The following is a 20139-nucleotide window of genomic DNA, read 5'->3' as shown; positions in this document are numbered from 1 at the left end:
TCCCCCTTCAGCCCCGCTCCGCGCGCATGCGCAACCCTTCCGCCCGCGGCACCGCCCCCGCGCCAGCCCGCGCACGCGCCCTCGGGGCCGCGCTGCCCTCGGCGCCTGCGCACAGCCCTCCCTCTCCCTCCGCCGCGCATGCGCCGTCCGCGCGCCCGGCCGCAGCCTGGGCTGGTGGGGGCGGCGGGCTCCGGCTTCCGGCGGGTGTCATGGCGGCCGCGGGGCGCTGATGGCGGCGGGCAGCTGAGCCAGGCCCGCGCGGAGCCCGCCCCCCCACCCGCCTTGCAGGCCGCCCGCGGCGGGACATGGCGGCCCACAAGCCGGTGGAGTGGGTGCAGGCCGTGGTCAACCGCTTCGACGAGCAGGTGGGGTCGGTCCCCCCGGCCCCCTCTCTCCCGCTTCCCCACTGTCCCGCTTCCCCCTCACGCCTGGGGCCGGGCCCGGGCCCCTCTCCTTTGTCACACACAGTGGCTGGGCCTGGAGAGGGGCGGGGGGGGGTCTGTCTGGGGCTTTGCTCTTGTCCCCTCCCCTCCCCCCCATCCTCCTCCTCATCATCATTTTTGTGGATAATATCCATCCATGTCTCCCAAACGAGGAGCCGGGAGGCATCCCGGCGGCGCTAAGATTTGCTCCCCCCCCCGCCGCCCCCTCCCCAGCGTCGCACGTAACGGGGGAGAGGTCGCTCGGCTGGTTTTTGAGTCGGCTCTTTTTGGGCTACGCCGGAGAGGGGGGCTCTTTTGTGCCGCGGAGGCCTAACGTGCATCTCAAAAACAAGAAAAGACGAGGTTGGCTCCGGAGGGCGGGTTTGCCTCGTCCGCTCCGGCCCCAGGTAGAGCTGCGCGGCCCGTAGAAATAGGGCATCCTTGCTGCTTTTTCTCTCGAAAAGCCATCAGCGCCGGCTCTTCGGGGGACAGAAAAGTTGAGCTTTTCTCCCCGGATGGTTCGGTTCCAAAAGATGGTGTTTTTTTGATAACGGCGACACGTTTTTGCTCGCAGAGCGTTTTTCCACCTGTCACTTGAAAAGGACCGGTGGGGCCGGTTCTGCTCCCAGTAACACCAGCAAATGTTTCTTTGTGCACTGGTGTGAGGAGGCTTTCGGCTTTGCCATCGGCTTCGTTGTCGGGATTGGGCTTGCCAACATCTGGTAGGAGTTAAGCCCTCGAGCTTTTTAAATAGAAGTGTCGTCTTCTATGCTTTATGGACTCATTAAGGGTCAACGCGTAGGGAAGGAAGGGTCCTTTCCTGCTTTCAAAGAAACGAAGCCCTTTGGATTGCGAGTTACAGAGAAAATATTTAGTAAATATGATATCAACGATCCCAGTGGCCTACTCGCTTGCACAATAGCTGTTTTAGGAGCAGTACTGTGGTCCGTTCATGGAGTAATTCCCATCTATACTAACCAGAGTCGAGTCTCTGTGTTAAACCACTTAATGGGTCAAGCAGCGAGGAAGGGACTGTTGTACTTGTATTTTGAAACTTTTGTTACGTACTGAATTGGTCTCTTATTCCACTTCATTTTAGTTACTTCATCTTGGGTTTGCAAGCTCTCGTCATATTTCCTCCCTTCTGCTGCGCCCACTCTTGAGCGCAGCCTTTGTGGTGGGAAGGTGACTCTGGGATTCAGTTCAGAGCAAACCTGCCGGGTTATTCTGACACCCTTGTGTTTTCTCCTAATGTATTACTTTTGAATGGGCATAATCCACTCCCCTAAACTGTTACTGAAATAGATGTGTGATTGATGAGCCAATAATGATGTAAAAGTGGGGAGCTATTTCCTTGTTGCATCGCTGACTGCAGTTTGAATTACTTTGACGCACACTGTTACATTCCCCACTTCTCTTCTTTACTGGGCTGGTTATGCATTTTCACATTTCTCCGCTCGTAATGTCTGTACTCCTAAGTGCAGGACCATGGTGTGAGCCCTGAGGGAGCCGAGCTAGCAGTGCATGTAATACTGAGTGTATTTCTCACCAAATTAAGAGGGGAAACAATTGTTTGCTGTTGCTTTTAGAAACAGAAAAATATTTTGTCATCCACTTAGGTGGCATGGTTTAGAAAGTACCAAAATAGAATTGCTGAAGGTTATAGTTACTAGACAGTCTTTCTCCTCGTTTATCCAAGTTTTTCAATTATTCTGAGGTGAAACAACAAGTTGAGTACAGGCTAATCTGTATCGAACAACAACCAACATTGGTGCGAACCAGTTTGCTCTTGGCTACTCTTGTTTGTTGTGACAAATGCTGCGTTAATTGGCATACCCTTTGTGCGTATGAGTCTGTGTATTTACATGACCAGCAAATGTGGCTTTACATTGTAGCAAACCACATTTTCCCCACAATCCAAAATGTGACTTCCTGTCAAAAATGTTGCGACTAGCTGACAAGTTTTCCCACAATCCAAAACGGGACTTGCTGGCAAAAACGTGAGACTCTTGTCAGCTAGTTACCCCAACCACGGTAATGGAAGTCCCTATTACTTGAATCATTTAAAATTTGGCTGCATTAAGTGCTCGCAGATGCAAGGAAAAAAGGCCCCAATCCTTGACAGTCAGTAGGATCTGCTGTGACCTCAGTCAGGAGTGTCAAAACTCATCTGATCTCATGGGTTGAAGTGCCTGCAGACCGGCCCCAAGCGGGCAGGACTTGCAGTACCTGCTCCAGACTGGCCCCACACAGGGTCTGTGTGCAGTGAGTATCCTGGACTGGCCCCATATGCAGCATGTGAGGCCAGTCCATGAGGCATGTGGACCACTCCAAAACACATGGGCAGCATCAGTGGCTGGATGATAGTGCTCCAAGGGCTGTATCTTTGACACCTGTGACCTAAATGATTCTGTGACGCCCGTTAAGGAAAGAAAATTTTTATGTGGCTTTCAGTTAAAGGGATGTTGTTACATTAATTAGGGTCCACATTTAAAAACAAATTTTTTATTAAAAAAATATAAAAATAAAAATCCACTAGGAATGTTCCATTCAGCTTAAATTGAAATGCAGAGTTTTGTTTTAAAGCAAATGTCTTTCTGAAACGCATGAAATCAGTTGGCAAGCCAAGAATCTGACAGTGAAACTGATTGTAAACCAAGAGAAACTGACTGTGATTTCACTTAGCGTTTAAGAGGACTGCTTTCTTCATGCTAAAAGGAAACTCTTTATCAGAAGGCAGAAAGTCTGTACACTTCTTGGAGTCCTTGTGTAGAAGGCCTTTGCCTGCCCCCACTAAAGGGGAGTGGACTCTGATCCGGTGTCCAAGTCATGTCTTTTAACTAAAACGGTGTACGAAACAAAACTGTGTGTTGCTGATTGTAAGACTGACAGATTCCCACAGGATCTAAGGACCATCACATATCTTCCCACCTTCTGCTCCAAATACAAGGTGAACTAATTCAATCTTCCCTCCTTTGACACGGGCATAGAGCACAGAATAAAAGAAGAAAACAGAACAGAAAAACTGAATGCTTCTAAAACAAAACCATGCTGCAGGCTGTGTAGATAAATACACATTAGTTTACAACGTATGCCCTGAAGTTACACTTTTTCTAGCATTAGTAAGAAATGAACCAAATGGCCTATTTTCTGAAAGCAATCTGAAATCCATCAATGCATTATAGTGCAAGAGTGTTTTGCTTCACCACGTGGTCTTAGGGCCTGATCCAGTATGTCTCCAGTCTATGGAATGACTCCAATTGACTTGGCTGAGGTTTGGTTCTGGCTCAGGAACCAAACACCAACTGAAGGAAGGAAGGGTGCTTTATCTCTCTTCCTATTTCTGTTCAGAACACCCCTGCATCTTCCAATTTGTTTTTCAGTGTCTCTCTCTGGAAAGGAAGTAAGCAGGTGGATCTGGATGCTTTTCAGGTTGGGTATTGCTAGCTTTGCACTAGAAGGTTTGTTTCCAGATCTCAGGGGTTTACCCTTGGATGAAGTATTTGGAGTTGAGTCTTGAATGTGCTGATTTCTATATAGTAGGCTGCTGAATTTTTTTTTAGGAGTTTCTTTGTTTTTCTCTATTGAACTGTCTGATCCTTTTGAAGAGAATGAAGCACTCCTCTCTCTAGGGAGGGCATATACTTGTATGAGAATAATGTTATTTTAATTATAAGCCTAGCAATGCTGAATATTTGTGTTCCTTCTAAAAATTGTTTGGTTTTGTGTTTGAGAATTCAAATGTTTGTAGTTCAGAGCCTGTGGCAGGTTGTTTGACCTGTTGAGTTTTCAATCCTTAACACTTAAGGGGTGACGTTTTCATCTGAAGTGTTAATGGACTTCATACATGTCCCAGGAGCACTGAAAATAAAGACAATCTTTTGCTAAAGAGCATTCTTTTAGCTAAAGAGAAATAGGTTTACTTTGTTTTTATTGTAGTGGAAATGTCCTTGATTCTTTGTTTTACCTCTGTCAATGGGCAGAATGGGTTATTTTGCAAATGATCAAGTGCATTGGGGCTACCAGTTGCTAACCAATGTCCTGAACACTTTAGGAAAAGACTTCCTGCCTTTGTATATTCAAATTAGAGTAATTGGAGCGCATACTAATGTTTCTTTGCCACACTTAGGAAAGAGACTCATTTTTCTTAAATTACATCTACAAACCGTGGAACAGTCATTTGACTGAGGTTTCAAAGGATAAAGGCACTTCAGTCATTGAAGGGATACCACTCCCAAAGACACTACAATCTCTCCTACTGTTAGAAACCGCACTACTTTCCACAGTGCAACAGCTACATAATTCTGTTTAATGCCTACTTTTCAGTCTGAAAGCCAGCTTGTAGGATGCAACTATAGAGATCTTAAGTGTGTGTGTGTGTGTGTTTTTTTTAAATGCTTTTTTCTATTTTGTAAGTGTCAAAAATCTAATTCCTTGTTTTTCACTATTAAATTACCTGGTCCTTTTGAAGGGGATGAAACATTCCTTTACATTAGGAAGATAGGTAAGAGTGACAGGATATAGGGAAGGTGTTGATTTTACTTTAAAGTTCAGTATGGCAGACCCTCTGGTTGATGACAGAGACAGAGTTGGCTGGATGGTCTGAGGCTACCAGACATCATTGAAGAGCAGTTAATAATTTATAGCGTAGTAATGCATAGAGCTTTCAATAAATTAACATGTGCCATTTTGTAAGGATGTGGAGGAGGTTTTGAAATATTATTTTTAGGTTGCCAGTAGCTGACTGTTTGCTATCAGTTAATGAATCAAGCCCTTTTAAGCATTTTTTTGTGAGGTCAGAGTTGGAAGAACTTCATATCACTTTGGCAACCAGTAAGGGGAATTCACTTCTCTCAGGTAACTAATATGAGAAAAATCTATTGCAGGCTTAGTTTAGAATAGATGGGCAAGTAGATTGCTATAGTTTATATGTTTTGATATTTTCTTGGTTCCATTCTCAGATGCTTTTCAAAGTTCACATGTTGTGTTGTTTGCCTTTTAGAAATAGGAAGATGAAAAAAGGATTGAAGTCTCGTGTACCATCAGGGAGTTGTGCGCTAGCTCCAGGGCTGGTCCAGATTGGGCCATGCTGGAGCCAGCACACAGGGCTTACCTGGTAGGGTGCTGTGTACAGTGTGTACCCAATGCCAGCCCCCCTTGCTGCATGCAGTGCGTGTGGCTAGTTCAGCTTGCACACAGGGTGCAGCATTTGCTGGTCCCACTCAGGGGCTTCTGTTGCATAGCAGCTGGGGCTGGCATGGCTTGCATGCTTCAACTGGAGCCCTGCTGGATCATCTCTTGCGTTGGTGCTGGTGAGGGCCAAACTGGAGCAGGGTTGGTCTGGAGGGGTGCTTCATGCAGTGTGCTCCTCATGCCAACCCCTGTGCTGCAAGCAAGGGTCCAGCCCACTCTTGGCCTGCAGCACAAGCCCCAGAGCGGGGCCAGTGTGCACTGCATATGGCAACAGGGCCAGCATGGGGAATATATCGCACCCAGTGCCGCACCAGACTGGTCCTGTACCTTGGCTCCAGTACTGCCTGATCCAGCCTGCAGACCATGCCAGAGATCTTCAGGGTTTGACACCCCCAGGATGGACTAATTAAGTTACTGATGTAATGATATAGTTAAATCGATACAAAAACTCCATATAAAGCACAGCTTCCCAAACTTGATCTCAGTGTGTCGCCATTTCCTCAGCATGGTCCCTCAAGCCCAGCCCACAGCCCCCCACCCTTGTGACCCCATCTGCTGATGTTGTGATCCCATTTGGGGTTGTGACCCACAGTTTGGAAACTGCTGGTGCAGAGCATCCCTCAGATTAAAACATAATAATGATGCTTCTTACACAGTTTTACTTCCCTCATTCAAATAAGTGAAGCCCACTGCTGCATCAGCTCAGATTACTGTCTTCCTTTAGATTTATGACCTTCACATCCTTTTCCATTTTGTTGTTACTAGGTTAAAATGAGCCTTGAATTCATCCACTTAGTAGCCTAGAGGAGTACAAAACAGTGCATGTATTCATAGTTTTGGGATATGGCCTGATTATTTGTGCATCATGTTTTAACTTTTCTTGTGATAGTAATTAAAATAAATGTAATGCAGGAATCCTGTCCTTTTTGACTAAAATGTTTTAATTGTAGGCATTTTCTTTTGCTTATTCCTTCAGTATCAAATTAATATATATATTAGTGCTACAGTTATAGTTTTGTTGCTTTTTGCTTTTTTTAACAAGACTGCAGAGGAACAGCACCATACCCTTATTTTGAATTGCATTCAAGGGTGTCACTAATAAGTTTATACAAAAACTTAATGTTAGTGTCTGTGTAGCCTATTTTTTAATGGTAGTATTAAGAGTAACACTGCTTTGTGGCTTTTGTGGTAAGACGCTCCAAAATATATATCTCATGTTGCCTCTTCAGTACAAAGGCATATAAAACCAGATCTGTGGCATGAAATATCTTTTGAACACTTTGAGACTCTTCTGAAATATTGTGTCATTTAGTAAGATGGGACTTTTCTGCTGTTTCCTGCAAATCTGGAAGTTCAAATAAAGATTGCCAATAACTCTAAGTTACTAATTAAGTGATCTACCTCTCATTGATTGTGTTACAAAAAAAATGGTCTTTACAAATTTAGTAACAACTTTTCTTTTTCTTTAAATATCAGCACTTGTGTACTCTGGTCTTGTTTGTAGTTCTTCATGTCATTGACTTAATTGAGATGGCTGAGAATGAGCATTTTGACAGTGGATGGAAAGATTAATATAAATTTAAATTGATTTTTTTTGTTTTGCTTATATTTGAGTGCACAGGTAAAAGATATTGCTAACCTATAATTTCTTGCATGTTGTAAAAATGATGAGTTTGCAGTGTTGTCATTGTAAATTACATCAATAACGATCAAGTGCTGTTCGTAGGGTAGGATTCAAGTTATCTTCCTAAGCAAGTTCATAAGCACTTAAAGTTCATAAACTTACATACATTTATAAGATTTTGCAGAACCTGGGCCTTTAGCAAGCAATACTTGCTTTACAAGGCTTAAAATGTAAACTTCTGTGTTACATTTGTTTTTCAATAAGAAATTAGGCAATGCCTCTACTTCTGCTTGGAATTTATTTTAGGATGTGGCAGACTCATTTGGTGGTTGGTTTTTTTTGTAGTTACTCCATATTGGCAACATTATAACCAACAGCAAAATTTGACCTAATGAGGACTTTCCTATTTTAATCCTTTGCTTGCGGTAATTCATGTTTGTTTGTTTTTTAATTAATTTGTTTGTACGAGTTCTGCAAAATATGTATCTTTCTAATGCTGGACAAAATGCAGTCAGCTAAGAGAACCAGCATAATGAAGAGTCATTTTTTTTTTATTGGAGGAATCCCTCCAAAATCAATATTCACTTAAAGTATTTATGAGTCAGAAACATTTTTTTTGGTCACTTCCAGCGTTTAAAATGTAACTATCTCTTTTGGAAGGGGGAATCTATGTTAACTTAATTTTAAAGCAGATTCTAATTGTCAGGTAACTTGAGACTCCTGTAAAATAGTTGCGCTGAAAAATGAACGTCCATACAAAATAGCACTCATATTTTTACAGGTTGCTATATGCATATTCATGTTAGAGTTACCATACAGTCATTTTTTTGTCAGATTTTGTTAATGTGAGAAAGTAGCTGCGTATACCTGAATTCCCATGCGAGCAGGATTTAGTTCTGGGTTACAGAAACAAAACAAGCACTCACAAAAACCCCTTAACCAGCTTTGGAAATTGTAGTCTCACAGTTAGCTTTGGGAGGTAGGAGTGAGAGACGGTTGCACAGAGAAGAGGAATTTCTCTGCACTAGGCAGTTCAATATTCTTCTTCATTTTCTTTTATACCCGCTTAGTCTCTGCTGGCATTCAGACCCCAAGAAGTACAATGACATCTGCTATCAAGTCAGGCTGTGGTACAGCTGTTGAACAGTTATTCCAAATAAAAGTCTGCAGTACAATTCTGGGTCAAGATCACTGGACAGGATAGCCATAACCTTCATGACCAAGTTTCTTTGGATTTAAAAACAGTCTTTGATGGCTGGCTCAGGTCAATCTCATTATAACTGTATTAAAAGGAAGTTTATACATTTTAATATTATAAACTAAGTGTTAAGATGCTACAGCTTTTCATTAAAAGCTGACCCCAAACCTTTAGTGCTTCCTGGTGATTTAAGCACATGTAAACTGCTTGGACTTTTCCCCTTGGCTGCTCTTAAATTCTGTGGGTTTTCTTAAAGAGAGTGGGCTTCCAGTTCAAATAATCTTTCGGTGTATCTCTTTGAACCATTGATGTGTTTTCAGGATATAAGTTTACAGAATGTTCTAGTGGGATCTAGTTAAAACCAGAAGAAAGTAACACTTTAAATATTTGACATTTTTGTAATTAGTGATCCTTAGGGCCTGCTCAAAACCTAAATAGTGTGTGTGATTTGTAAACACAGATGATGTGCTGATTGCATTCTTGTTTCCCTAATCTGTTGACTCTTTTTTAAACATGAAGCTTCCATAAAACGAATTTCAACAAAGGCCTCCTTTCCACATTTTAATGTGGTCTGATGGCTTGTAACCAACTGACTCTGGTAAACTGCACACAAGGGAAATGATTGGTCTGTGACCTTAGAAGAATTTACTGAGTGCAGCTTGAAACAAAGTGTCTAGTGTTCACAGAGTAGGATTAATATGTTTTGTCAAATTGCTCCAAGTCTTATCTTTGGTGGAATAGTTGCCTCTGAAGTCTAACTTTTGCTACTTGATGTAAAAGATCCTTCTTGACGGTCTTCTTTCTGCATCAGGCTGGGAGAAATTTTAGAAAGATTTATTCTTTTTGAATGTATTGTCACAAAATATAACTTTCTTTAATCCACATATCGGGCGTGCAGAGAAGATGGGAGAAAACAGATGCCTCTTGCAACTGAGCACCTGAATTGAATCATTCACAAAGTATAGGCATTGATAAGTTGAATTGCAATGTATACAGAAGTGAAATGCCCTTTGAGCTCTCATCACAGAAATACTCACTGACAGGCTTTTGGGACAGATACTGTGTCTTTGTATGACTTTGTGCCTAGCTCAGTGAAGCTCCAGATTGGAGTCTGAGAGTGCTACTGAAGTACAAATAAGACTTAAATTTTGTAACAAGAATAATTAAGGGTAAAATGTGCCACTGGCAACGTCGCAAAAGAATCTGTGTAAAAGAGCTGTGTAGCATATGAAGGCTAGCAATGCTTTTCTAGGGTAAATTCAGCTGAGGATCTAAAGTTGGTTTTTATTGCTTGTTTGTTTTTCATACTTGGTTTGAGAGGAACAGTTGTTTCAAGAATAGTATTGAAAATTATGTAACATTTTTAGATCGCGTTAGATTGCACTATTTCAGCGACACTGCTGAAACTTTTTGCACTTAGGAACTCTTTCATGCTCTCCATCTTACTATAGTGCCTCTCATTTTATCACCCATGCTTTGCTTTTGGTGTTGATATTTCATTAGCACTGGGAGGACCCAGTGAAGAAGAATCCCAGGTTTTTGGGCTAGGTGCTATGTAGGCACATACCTAGTTTTCCATTAGCTTTCCCTTCCCAACAATTGGGGTTAAATAGTTTTACTTGTCACTTCTAATACCAAACAGCTTTAGCAGCTGTCGGTTACCTGTTAATATTTACTGTACACCCTACATTTCAACTTGTGTGGAGGCTTGAAATGCACGGTCTGTCCACCGACTCATAATTGTCTTCATGGGCAATTGCTTTTCATGTTTCTTGTTCCTCCTCTAAGACTTAAAATTCTATTTTTACGGTAGAGTTCGAGTGCTGTTGTAGCTGTGATGGTCGAGGAAATGTGTGAGGTGAGGATTGTGGGTGACACCTATTACTGAACTGACTGCATGGTTGGACTTAGACAAGCTATCCAGTGCAGTGCTTTCGAATGAAGAAGAATGCACTGCATCCTTTTTATTATTATGAATAATTGTTTCTAAATGGAGACATTCTGTAGGACTGCGGTTACTTATTAATTTGGTTTGCGTGTCACACGATAAGAGATTTCTTAGCAGACGGACAGAGGAAGTAAAACAATCTTATATAAAAGTAAGGTACTGTGCTAACTTACTGTAAGGTTGCCTTCTTTAGACTCTTTTAAAGTTTTCTCTGCTGCTTTTCTCCTGTAAAAATGTCACTCTCTATCTTGCTGTACAGATGTTAATAATACTCCTTTTTATTTGCAGCTTCCAATAAAAGCTGGCCAACAGAATACCCACACCAGAGTCAGCACAGAACATAACAAGGAATGCCTCATAAACATTTCCAAGTACAAGTTTTCCCTGGTCATAAGTGGTCTCACTAATATCTTAAAAAATGTTAATAATATGGTAAGTTCTTTCTGTTTTTGTTTGGATTTATCAAAAACTTTGGAATGTCTGGTCTGAAATGTGAGTCAAATTGCTGCTACGTGTTGTGCATTCAATAGGTTCTGGGTCCCCTTCCAGTTTCTCAACTTTAACTGCAGTAAAATTTACCAACAGAATTGAAAGTAGTAATATACATATTGCTTGTGAGGATGATGAGCTAGATATGGCAACAGAGTCTGAGAGAAGAATGGTAGTGATATTATATTCATTGGTACCTTTTTGGTTATCCATTGAGATAATAGATGATAACGGATATATTACTATTTGAGAGGTACAACTCAGCATGTTGCACTACCCCGTGTTTGTAAGCAATATGTGTACATGCATTCTCCAAATCATTGGAAAATGTAGTGTAAATGATACTTGGTCAGTGAGGACTGGTTCTCTCCATCCCACGGCTTAAATATACCAACTAACTGAAAAAGCATCCCAATAACATTGGGAGAGGAGAAGGACACTTGCTCAAAGCTAGTGAGACCCTGGCAAGATGGGAGCTTTTCTGTTTACTCTTGTCAGAAACAGCATCTAAAGCCTGGACATAAGTCTCTAGTTTCTGCTTACATGTTCTGACATAAGCATTTCCTGAAGTCAATTGCAGGTGGCGTTGTCATCAATGACGCCGTCAAAAAAAGAGCTAAACAAGCTTATCAGTTAAGAACCATTAAGGAAATGGTTTGGGGTCGTCTAGTAGTCGCACTAAAGAGTGAATCTCCTGAGCTCATCCCTTACAGGTCAGTAGAAAAGAAAAATAAGTGAAGATGGGAGTGGAGTATATCCTGCACAGTTCGTCCCATGTTGCTGACATTTGATTTAGCTCAGTTGCGTAGAGGCATAGATGCTAGGGTCAGAAGGGACCTCAACAGATCATTGAGTCCAACCCCCTGCCTGGCCAGGAAAGAGTGCTGGAGTCAGGTATCCCCAGCCAGATGCCTATCCAGCCTTCTCTTAAAGACCCCCAAGGTAAGGGGAAGCACCGCTTCCCTTAGAAGCCCATTCCAAATTTTAGCCACCCTTACCGTGAAGAAGTTTTTCCTGATGTCTAGCCTAAATCTGCTGTCAGTTTGTGACCATTGTTCCTTGTTATCCCAAGAGGTGCCCTGGTGAGCAGAGCATCTCCAATACCTTGCTGCGTCCCCCTAATGAATTTGTAGGTGGCCACAAGATCACTTCTCAGCCTTCCCTTGCAGAGGCTGAAGAGGTCCAGGTCCCTTAGTCTCTCCTCATAGGACTTGGCCTGTAAACCCTTAACCGTATGAGTGGCCTTCCTCTGGACCCTCTCAAGGTTATCCGTATCCTCCTTAAAGTACGGCACCCAAAATTGGATGCAGTACTCCAACTGCAGTCTGACCAATGCTGCATAGAGGGGAAGTATCACCTCCTTGGATCTATTCGTCATGCATCTACTGATGCATGATAGAGTGCGGTTAGCTTTGATGATTTCATCACACTGACGACTCATGTTCATCTTGGAGTCCGCTATGAATCCGAGATCCCTTTCCCCTTCCGTACTGCTGAGAGGGTCATTTCTTAGCCAGTAGGTGGGCTAGATATTGTTACGCCCTAAGTGCAACACTCTGCATTTGTCCTTGTTGTACTGCATCCTATTCTGATCTACGCACTTTTCCAACCTGTCCAGGTCTGCCTGCAATTGTTCCCCACCCTCTGGAGTGTGCACTTCACCCCACAATTTAGTATCATCCACAGATTTGGACAGAGTACACTTCATGCCCATATCCAAGTCACTGATGAAGACACTGAAGAGTACAGGTCCATGGACCAAGCCGTGTGGGATTCCAAGTTGTTCTTGGTTGAGTCAGGGATCTCATTAATGTTGAATTCTTGAGGGCTACAAGTTGGAGTAAAAGAATGGGAGAAAGAGGTTCCAAAGGACCTTCCTTCCAATTTCCTGAAGCATATTCTTAAACTCAAAGGTTTAACATAACATGAATGGTCTCCATCAATGCTCAGTTTGTCTGAGGAGCAACAAAATGCACAATAAATTCACTTCCAAAAAAATCCGCCAGAGCATTATTGGATCCCCTTTTTCATTAATATTAACAATGGAAGCATCTTTGGTGCCTGATACCAGAGGAAGGAAGAAAAAAACCCAACTAATGGTAAAGGTATTCATTATGGTCAAAAGTGTTTATTCGAGGAAAAATAAAAACTACCTTTTTGCTGGCCAGATATGGAGTTTGAGGAGCCTTTTAAGAGGAGAGGGATGAAATAAAACACTTTTCATGGGGGAATACGTTCCAAATACTAGGATTCATCATCATAAAGTTGATTGCTTACTAACTGTCACTGCTTGGGTGAATTTGCAAAAAAGGCAGGTGATAATGCCAGCTTGCATACTTGTTAGAAAGAGATAGAAAGGACAGCAAAAGCTTGCAGTGTTAAAGGCCATAGAAACTAATGGGGCCAGCAAATAAATCAGCTGCCCACTCTACATATTAGTAATGTGCGGAGGATAAAAATCTTCCATAATTTATTTAAGTTAGCTCAAATCAGAGAGCGAAAACATGCTGCTCTGCAGCGAATGAACAGTAAGCAACCTAAAATCCTACCTGTTATCTTCATTCAGAGGGAATTATAATTAAACCTCCTGGGCATGAGGAAATCTGTTGATGTTTGAGGTTATTGTAGGATAAACTAGGGTGCAAACTATAGAGCTAGAAGAAACATTTGTGTACTGTTTGTGTAGCTTTTCAGGGAAATGTCAATAACTGAATTTTTTAACCCAAGTTGATGCTGCTAAATTAATCCTTCCTGAAAGTCCTTACTTGCCTTAAAGTATAGGCAGGAAGGAATGTGTCTCCTTATCAGTGTCCTATACCAAACAGCAAGGATTGGACTTTTCCATGATTAAAGAAGAGATGCAAGCTCATTCAGGAGCTAATACTTTTCAAGGATTCCTACATCAGAGTCAGGAAACTCCAGTAGTGTCATCGTAGTCCACATTTAGAGAAAAGATCTAGTTAGAAGACCTTGTTCTCTCCAAAAAGCTATAGCTATTTGAACTAACCTTTCAGGCAACTTTAAATATAACATGAGAATGTAGTGTTCTAGCTACAGACAATGGTACCAGTTGTATTTTTGGGTATCCTTTCTCTGCTTTGTTCTTCTGTTCTAGTCCAAATATTGACATAATTGGCCATTGGAGCTGGTAGTGAAACCGGATGCTAGCGTAAATACCTGACAGATGGAATCTTGTGTCCTAGATTTAAAATTCAGCATCTGCTTTGTGGTTCTGGTATTATGTGAGCTTTTTCCTGTGGGTCTGTGCTAAATTTTGAACCACTGAGAAGCTACAGATTTGTGGAAGCTCAGTTGTGTTAGGTGATGTTGGCAGTGAAGTAAAGCATGGAAGAAATGAAAAGATAAACAGTATTAGATACTAGATTAACTTCCAGAGAAGTGTAGCCTTTGTTGTTCGTCTGGATTTTGGGTTCATAAAAGTGAGGGGCTGGCTGAGCTCCCCACTTCAATTGCTAGTTCACCTCCAGGAATGTTCTGTGGTTCTGCTGGTGCAATACAAGTTAATCATGTCAAAACTGTTGTGATACTTTTGGGCAGGAGTTAAGATATAACTGTTAATCTCCTTTTGTTTGTCCTATTTCCAAGTTTGTACCCAGAACTCTGAAGGTTGATAGGCTAGGACATAAACCTATTGTGCTACCTAACCCCCATCCACCTGTAATTTTTAGCATAATCTACATGTTATACATCTGAGCTAAATCTGTATCTTTTTTTTCTAGAGGATATTTGGAGAAGCTGCTGAAAAGAATTTATATCTCTCTCAGCTGATTATATTGGATACACTGGAAAAATGTCTTGCAGGGGTGAGTTGTCATTAACCCTAAGCTGGTAAAGCCGATGCAAACAGAAAGCAGAAGTCATACATAGGGTTGTGTGCTAGCTGCTGCTAAAATTGGAAACAATTTATGTCACATAACAGGATAGATGCTAATGTTAGAAAAAAACTCCTGTGCATTGAAATGTTAGTGCAAGTGATAAAATTAGAATGAATTGTAAAATGTTTCGTCTCCTTCCTAATATGTAGTAGGTAACTGTGATTAAAAATGTCTCAATTTTCAACTTAAGGAGCCCAAAAAGCTTTCAAAACTGACCTGCCCTCTGCTTCCTCCTCTTGCAGAACTCTTAATGATACTGCTTTTTTCTCTGGCATTTCATATGAAAAATTAATAGCAAACAGCTCTACTAAAACCAACTGTTGTGTTCATAGGAGACAGGCTTTGGTGTAGAAACAGATCCTAGTGCGAAGTTTCTGCTGGATCTGCATATGTGGAAAGTTTCTAAGTAGGTTAACCAACAAAATTATAAAATCCTTTCATGTCACAATTCAGACAGTATAAAAAATTAAAGGGTAGCTTTACAGTCAGTGTAGAGTAATACATAGATTAAATGAAAATAAAAATCCTTATTAAAGTTTATAGAAGCTCACTTTTCTTAAATGAGGCAGAGATTTCTTGCAACTTACATTTGTTGATGCAATTTTATTTTGGTTTGTGTAACTGTATACACAGACAGAAACCTTTGCTATCACCATACTAGAGATTACTTTTGCAGGTGTTTCCTAGTTTACATTAGCTAACCTTGTACAAACTTCCAGTGGGAGTCCAGTCTTGAGGTTTCCACAGAAACTTTCCTATTTCATTCAAATCTGTGCTGAGAGGCAGTTTGCTTTTACCTTTGGGATATAAACAGTTGTACAGTTCTTTCTGCAAAGTTGTATAATTGCAAAGACAAACTTTAGCTTGGGTGAAATCTTTGCGTTTCTACTTTATTCCTTTAACCAGAAAGGGATTGCTTTTGAACTCAGGATGGATGGATGTAATGAAATCATCTAAGCTTGCAATTCTGTTGTGCCGGCTTTAAAAGATCTTTCACTTAAAACACACTAGGATTTGATTTGTCAATGTAGTAAGTACTTTTATTCAACATAAATGCTCTGTTTCAAATTCATGAACAATGAGATATGGGTAAATGCACATCACAGAGTAGGTTTCAACTTTAAGTCAATAACGTATTTTTCTTTACTTTTCTTCCTGTAATGTTTTGTGCTTTAGACTTGTCAAACTTTCCTGAATTATTTTCTTTAAAGGGTGCACACCCCAAAATCCAAACTTTTGGAAACCCCAGTGTTCATGTACATGATGACATTTCTTTTAACAGCTTAAAATTGTACTGAATGCCTCTTGCTTTATCAGTTCAAATAAGCAGTTTGAGCCAGTATACATTTAATAAGATAGAGCCAAAGTTGTATACAAAGAGAGTTGTGTTCTGTGATATCTTCAGACATTTCTTGCTTAATGTTTCACCAAGTTCTCATGGCAACAAGACTCAGGTCAACTGAGTGGGAGTGGCTGCAACTTCCCAATTCCCTGTTGTAAATTCATTGGTAGAATTTTAGAAAGCTTTAAATACTGACCCTTCTGTCAAGACTTGTTCTTAGTAGAGCAAAGTTGCACTTCACATTCTTTGTAAAATAGTTTCCATGTCTCATACTGTGCAAATTGGGGAAAAAGGATTTTCTCCTACTGGAAGGTCTAGCCATCCTCATTCTTGTCTGGATTCATACTGTGAGTCAGTAGGGGAGCACCCTCTTTTCTGTCTACTCTTCTCTCCCTACATGGAGAGATGGAGCAGCCAAAAAACTGAGAGAGGACTGGGGGTGGGCAGGGTTGGGTGGAGGGAGGGGATTAGGTTTTCATCTTATCCTCATTAGCTAAGCAAGGATCACTCAGTTGCCTTCCCCCAGTGTGTTATGCAGGTTGAAATGGCCTCGGGGACCATTTCAATCCTTTCAAGCATCCAGAGGTTGAACCCTCACTCTACAGAGGGAGTTGATCCTTTGAAGCATTCAAATTTTTTGCTTGAAAATTTTTTGATAATCCAGTCAATACTTAATGGTACTGGGCAACTAACAGACTCACAGTTTCTAGAAACATACCTGCAAAGGTAAAGTAGTAGTGTGTATAAAGCAAGAAGTTCAGATTTCTCCCTTTGATAGCAGTGAGTAGATAACATTTCTGCATGTAAAGCTACAAAATGGAGTTTCGGGAAGTCTTAACATGATGTTTCTGATTTAGCAACCGAAGGACACCATGCGGCTAGATGAGACGATGCTGGTCAAACAGTTGCTGCCAGAAATATGCCACTTTATCCACACCTTCCGTGAAGGAAACCAACATGCAGCCGAGCTTCGCAATTCTGCCTCTGGGGTTCTTTTCTCTCTCAGCTGCAATAACTTTAATGCCGTCTTTAGCCGCATTTCCACCAGGTGAGTGCTTGAATGGTATAGCTTATGCAGTGGGTTAGAAATTTATCAGCTACTATAAGAGTTGTTTGGATTTAATCCATGGAGTTGAAAATAAAGCTCTTCCTTGAACTGCAGGTTTTCTGATCTGGAAAATATTAAAACTCTTTTAAATGCTAGTGGGGTATTTGTGTTTAACAAGAATCTTAATTGTCTGAATAAAACTCCTTTCTTATTCCAGAACTTTGCTTAACTTTCAGCTGATAAAAACTTACCTTATAGCTGATTTTTGCATGCTAGATGAATTTATTTTTAGACACAGAACCCTAGAGAAATAGGGCTGGAAGGGACCTCAGGACGTCATTTTGTCTAAGCCTCTTGAAGACAGAAACATTTCTGGCTAAAACATCGTAGTCAAGTGTTTGTCTAATCTTGCACTTAAAACTTCCACTGATGGGGACTCCACATCTCCAGGCAATCTGCTCCAGGGCTTAATTGCCTTCATTGTTAGACATTTCTTCCTAATATCCTAATAAATATCCCTTGTAATTTAAGCCACTTCTTAGCATCTCCTGTGGACATGGGGAAATAGTTGGTTACCATCCTCTTTGTACCAAGCATTTTGGTTCATGAAGATTGTTATCAAATCACATTCAGTTTTTTCTTCTTTAGACTTACTTAATCCCAGTTCTTCCAATCTACCCTTGTATGTAGTCTAGATCTCTAATAATTTTTGGTTCCTTTCCTCTGCCCTTTTTACAATTTATCCTTAGCGTTAGTGCCGTTATGTCCTTTGCCAGCCTACAAAGGTTGCCTAGTAAACTTTTATTAAGGCAATGGTTTTAAGTACTTTTGAAACTTGTGTGAAATGGCTTAATGCTTACCTGCGTAGGATGATTATAACCAGGAACAGGTCTGTTAAAATTGGATCCTGTGCTACCTTGTTAGTGTTGGACAGCAACAAATGTGCCAGATTGAGCTATTTTGATACAGTCTACTTGAAATAAGAAATTGTGCACCCTATATAATTAGACCTTCCAGAACATTTGAAAGGAGGTGCATTCCCATTTCAGAAAGCTAACTAGGTAAACATTTAATTCACTGAAATCTCATTTTTTCCTCAAATGTGAAAGGGTTTTAATAGCCTTAGTTTTAAGGACCTAGACTTGGCATTCAGCATGGAGGATGTGGTTTTTGCTAAGTGAGTGGATCACATTCAGTTTCTTATGCAGTAGGAAATAATTCTTCCCATGTATTACACAGGCAATAGTTAAAACAGTTAACCTAGTCTTGCATATAGTTCTTTAATCTATATTTGTTCATACATCTGTGCTATAGTTTAGAAGTTGTGCTCTGAAAGCTTTTTTTTTTTTTTACTCCTTGCTTGGTTTTGAAATTGAAGGCTAGCTTTTAAACTGGACTTCACTTTTTTTTTCCCCACACAATCCTGTCTTTCACTTCAACCTGGCTGGTACAGAAATGGTTAAACATTTGGCCAATTGTTGCTGATCTCCACAGGGGTCAGCCTGCCAACAGTTAACATTGCTGATCTTTTGACCTGTGCTTCCTGTTTAGGCATATTTCTAGGCCTTGTACAGCAGCTGGGGGATTTTTGGCATGTAAAGCACAGCATCAGGGACCTTCCCATTCCCAGCGTGGGCTGTTAAATTTTCCCCACATTGATGAAATGAAGACTGCTTTTGTGTGTAATGCTAGAAATCGCATATCATGTCAAATACACATCTGTAGCTTTGGAACAGACCATGGCCATCCTTAACTTGCAGGAACATATGATTTAGTTATTAGGACCTTGTGATCTGGGACGGTGTTAGCAAGTCATCATCAAAAAAGGAGGGAAGAAATTTACCAACTTATCATTGTGCTTAAACTGATGTGATTAAAACAAAATGAGTTTCACTAGGGACAGGAAAACCTGGCCTTCCTTTTAGTTGAAGAGGGCTGCTACAGGTCCCTTAGGACCTAATGAGTGCTGGTGATTATTGTCCAGATGTTCTAGCTCAAGTATAAAGCACGATATTTGCTCTTTAGGGATGTTGGCCTAAAGGCTCCATCAGCCAGGAAGGTTGGTACTTTTAGGTGAAAGGCAATATTGATTGCATCCATAGCATAGTAAATAGCTAGAGGACATAGGGTAAAATGCTGTTGTAAATATACGTATCAACAGATGGTGTTGGAAGCTGGCTAATAGCTTGGAGTGTTGAGCATTTAATCTCTGAAACAATTTTTTCTAAGACGATGAAAGGAAAACATTGTATAAAATTAACTTTTTATCATCCAAGTTTTACTTTCAATTCTTGAGTCTGACTAAGTTCCATTTAGGAGTCAGGAGAGGATCCTGTCCTTATGCCTTTAATATTCACAGGTTTAGCACTGTAGAAATGAACACATCAGTCACTGCTGACACCATTCGTTTTGGTAAGTTACTTTTCATATTTTTAGATTACAGGAGCTGACTGTGTGCTCGGAAGATAATGCTGATGTTCATGATATCGAACTCTTACAGTACATCAGTGTGGACTGTGCAAAACTAAAACGACTATTGCAAGGTAGGCTGAGATCTGAACCTGTATCTGTGAAGGCTGATCTACATAATTTTATGCTGCTAGACCTAGATATAGTTAAATTGGTGCATCTGTATTTGCATAAAGGTGCGTGTTGCTATGGGTCTTACTATGTATATTGGTTTCGAAATAATATAATGTGCTAAAGCCATTAACATTATAATTTGTTTAAAGGTTTAAAAAAAACTCCAGATATTTGGCCCTTTAGATACCTTACTAGGATGAATTAATACATACTCTACACTTGTTTTGAAGGAAAAACCCTTTTAACAAATACTGAAATATTTTATTGTTTCAGAGACAGTGTTTAAGTTTAAAGCCCTAAAGAAAGTAGCTCAACTGGCTGTTATTAACAGTCTTGAAAAGGCAAGTATTTTACCATTGTTATATTTGGGCCTGAATTTTTCATATTGTTCCTCAA

The 20139-nt window shown here is 40.8% G+C and overlaps 1 protein-coding gene across 3 annotated transcripts in view; it reads left to right on the top strand.

Moving 5' to 3' along the window:
• The first annotated feature begins 213 nt into the window (after positions 1 to 213).
• The window catches only part of NF1 (neurofibromin 1), a 143202-nt gene continuing 123276 nt past the window's right edge, over positions 214 to 20139 (top strand). For all 3 annotated transcript variants that reach the window (XM_019493384.2, XM_019493383.2, XM_014608060.3), the window contains exons 1-6: positions 214 to 365; positions 10674 to 10817; positions 14615 to 14698; positions 16970 to 17160; positions 19597 to 19703; positions 20017 to 20084. In XM_019493384.2, coding sequence (XP_019348929.1) covers positions 306 to 365; positions 10674 to 10817; positions 14615 to 14698; positions 16970 to 17160; positions 19597 to 19703; positions 20017 to 20084 — 654 coding nt within the window. In that variant the 5' untranslated portion in view covers positions 214 to 305. The remainder of the gene's footprint in view (positions 366 to 10673; positions 10818 to 14614; positions 14699 to 16969; positions 17161 to 19596; positions 19704 to 20016; positions 20085 to 20139) is intronic.

Source organism: Alligator mississippiensis, chromosome 14, assembly GCF_030867095.1.
Source record: "Alligator mississippiensis isolate rAllMis1 chromosome 14, rAllMis1, whole genome shotgun sequence".
Classification (NCBI taxonomy): domain Eukaryota; kingdom Metazoa; phylum Chordata; order Crocodylia; family Alligatoridae; genus Alligator; species Alligator mississippiensis.
The sequence above is the reverse complement of the archived record's forward strand: the minus strand, read 5'-3'. Positions and strand labels throughout refer to the sequence as shown.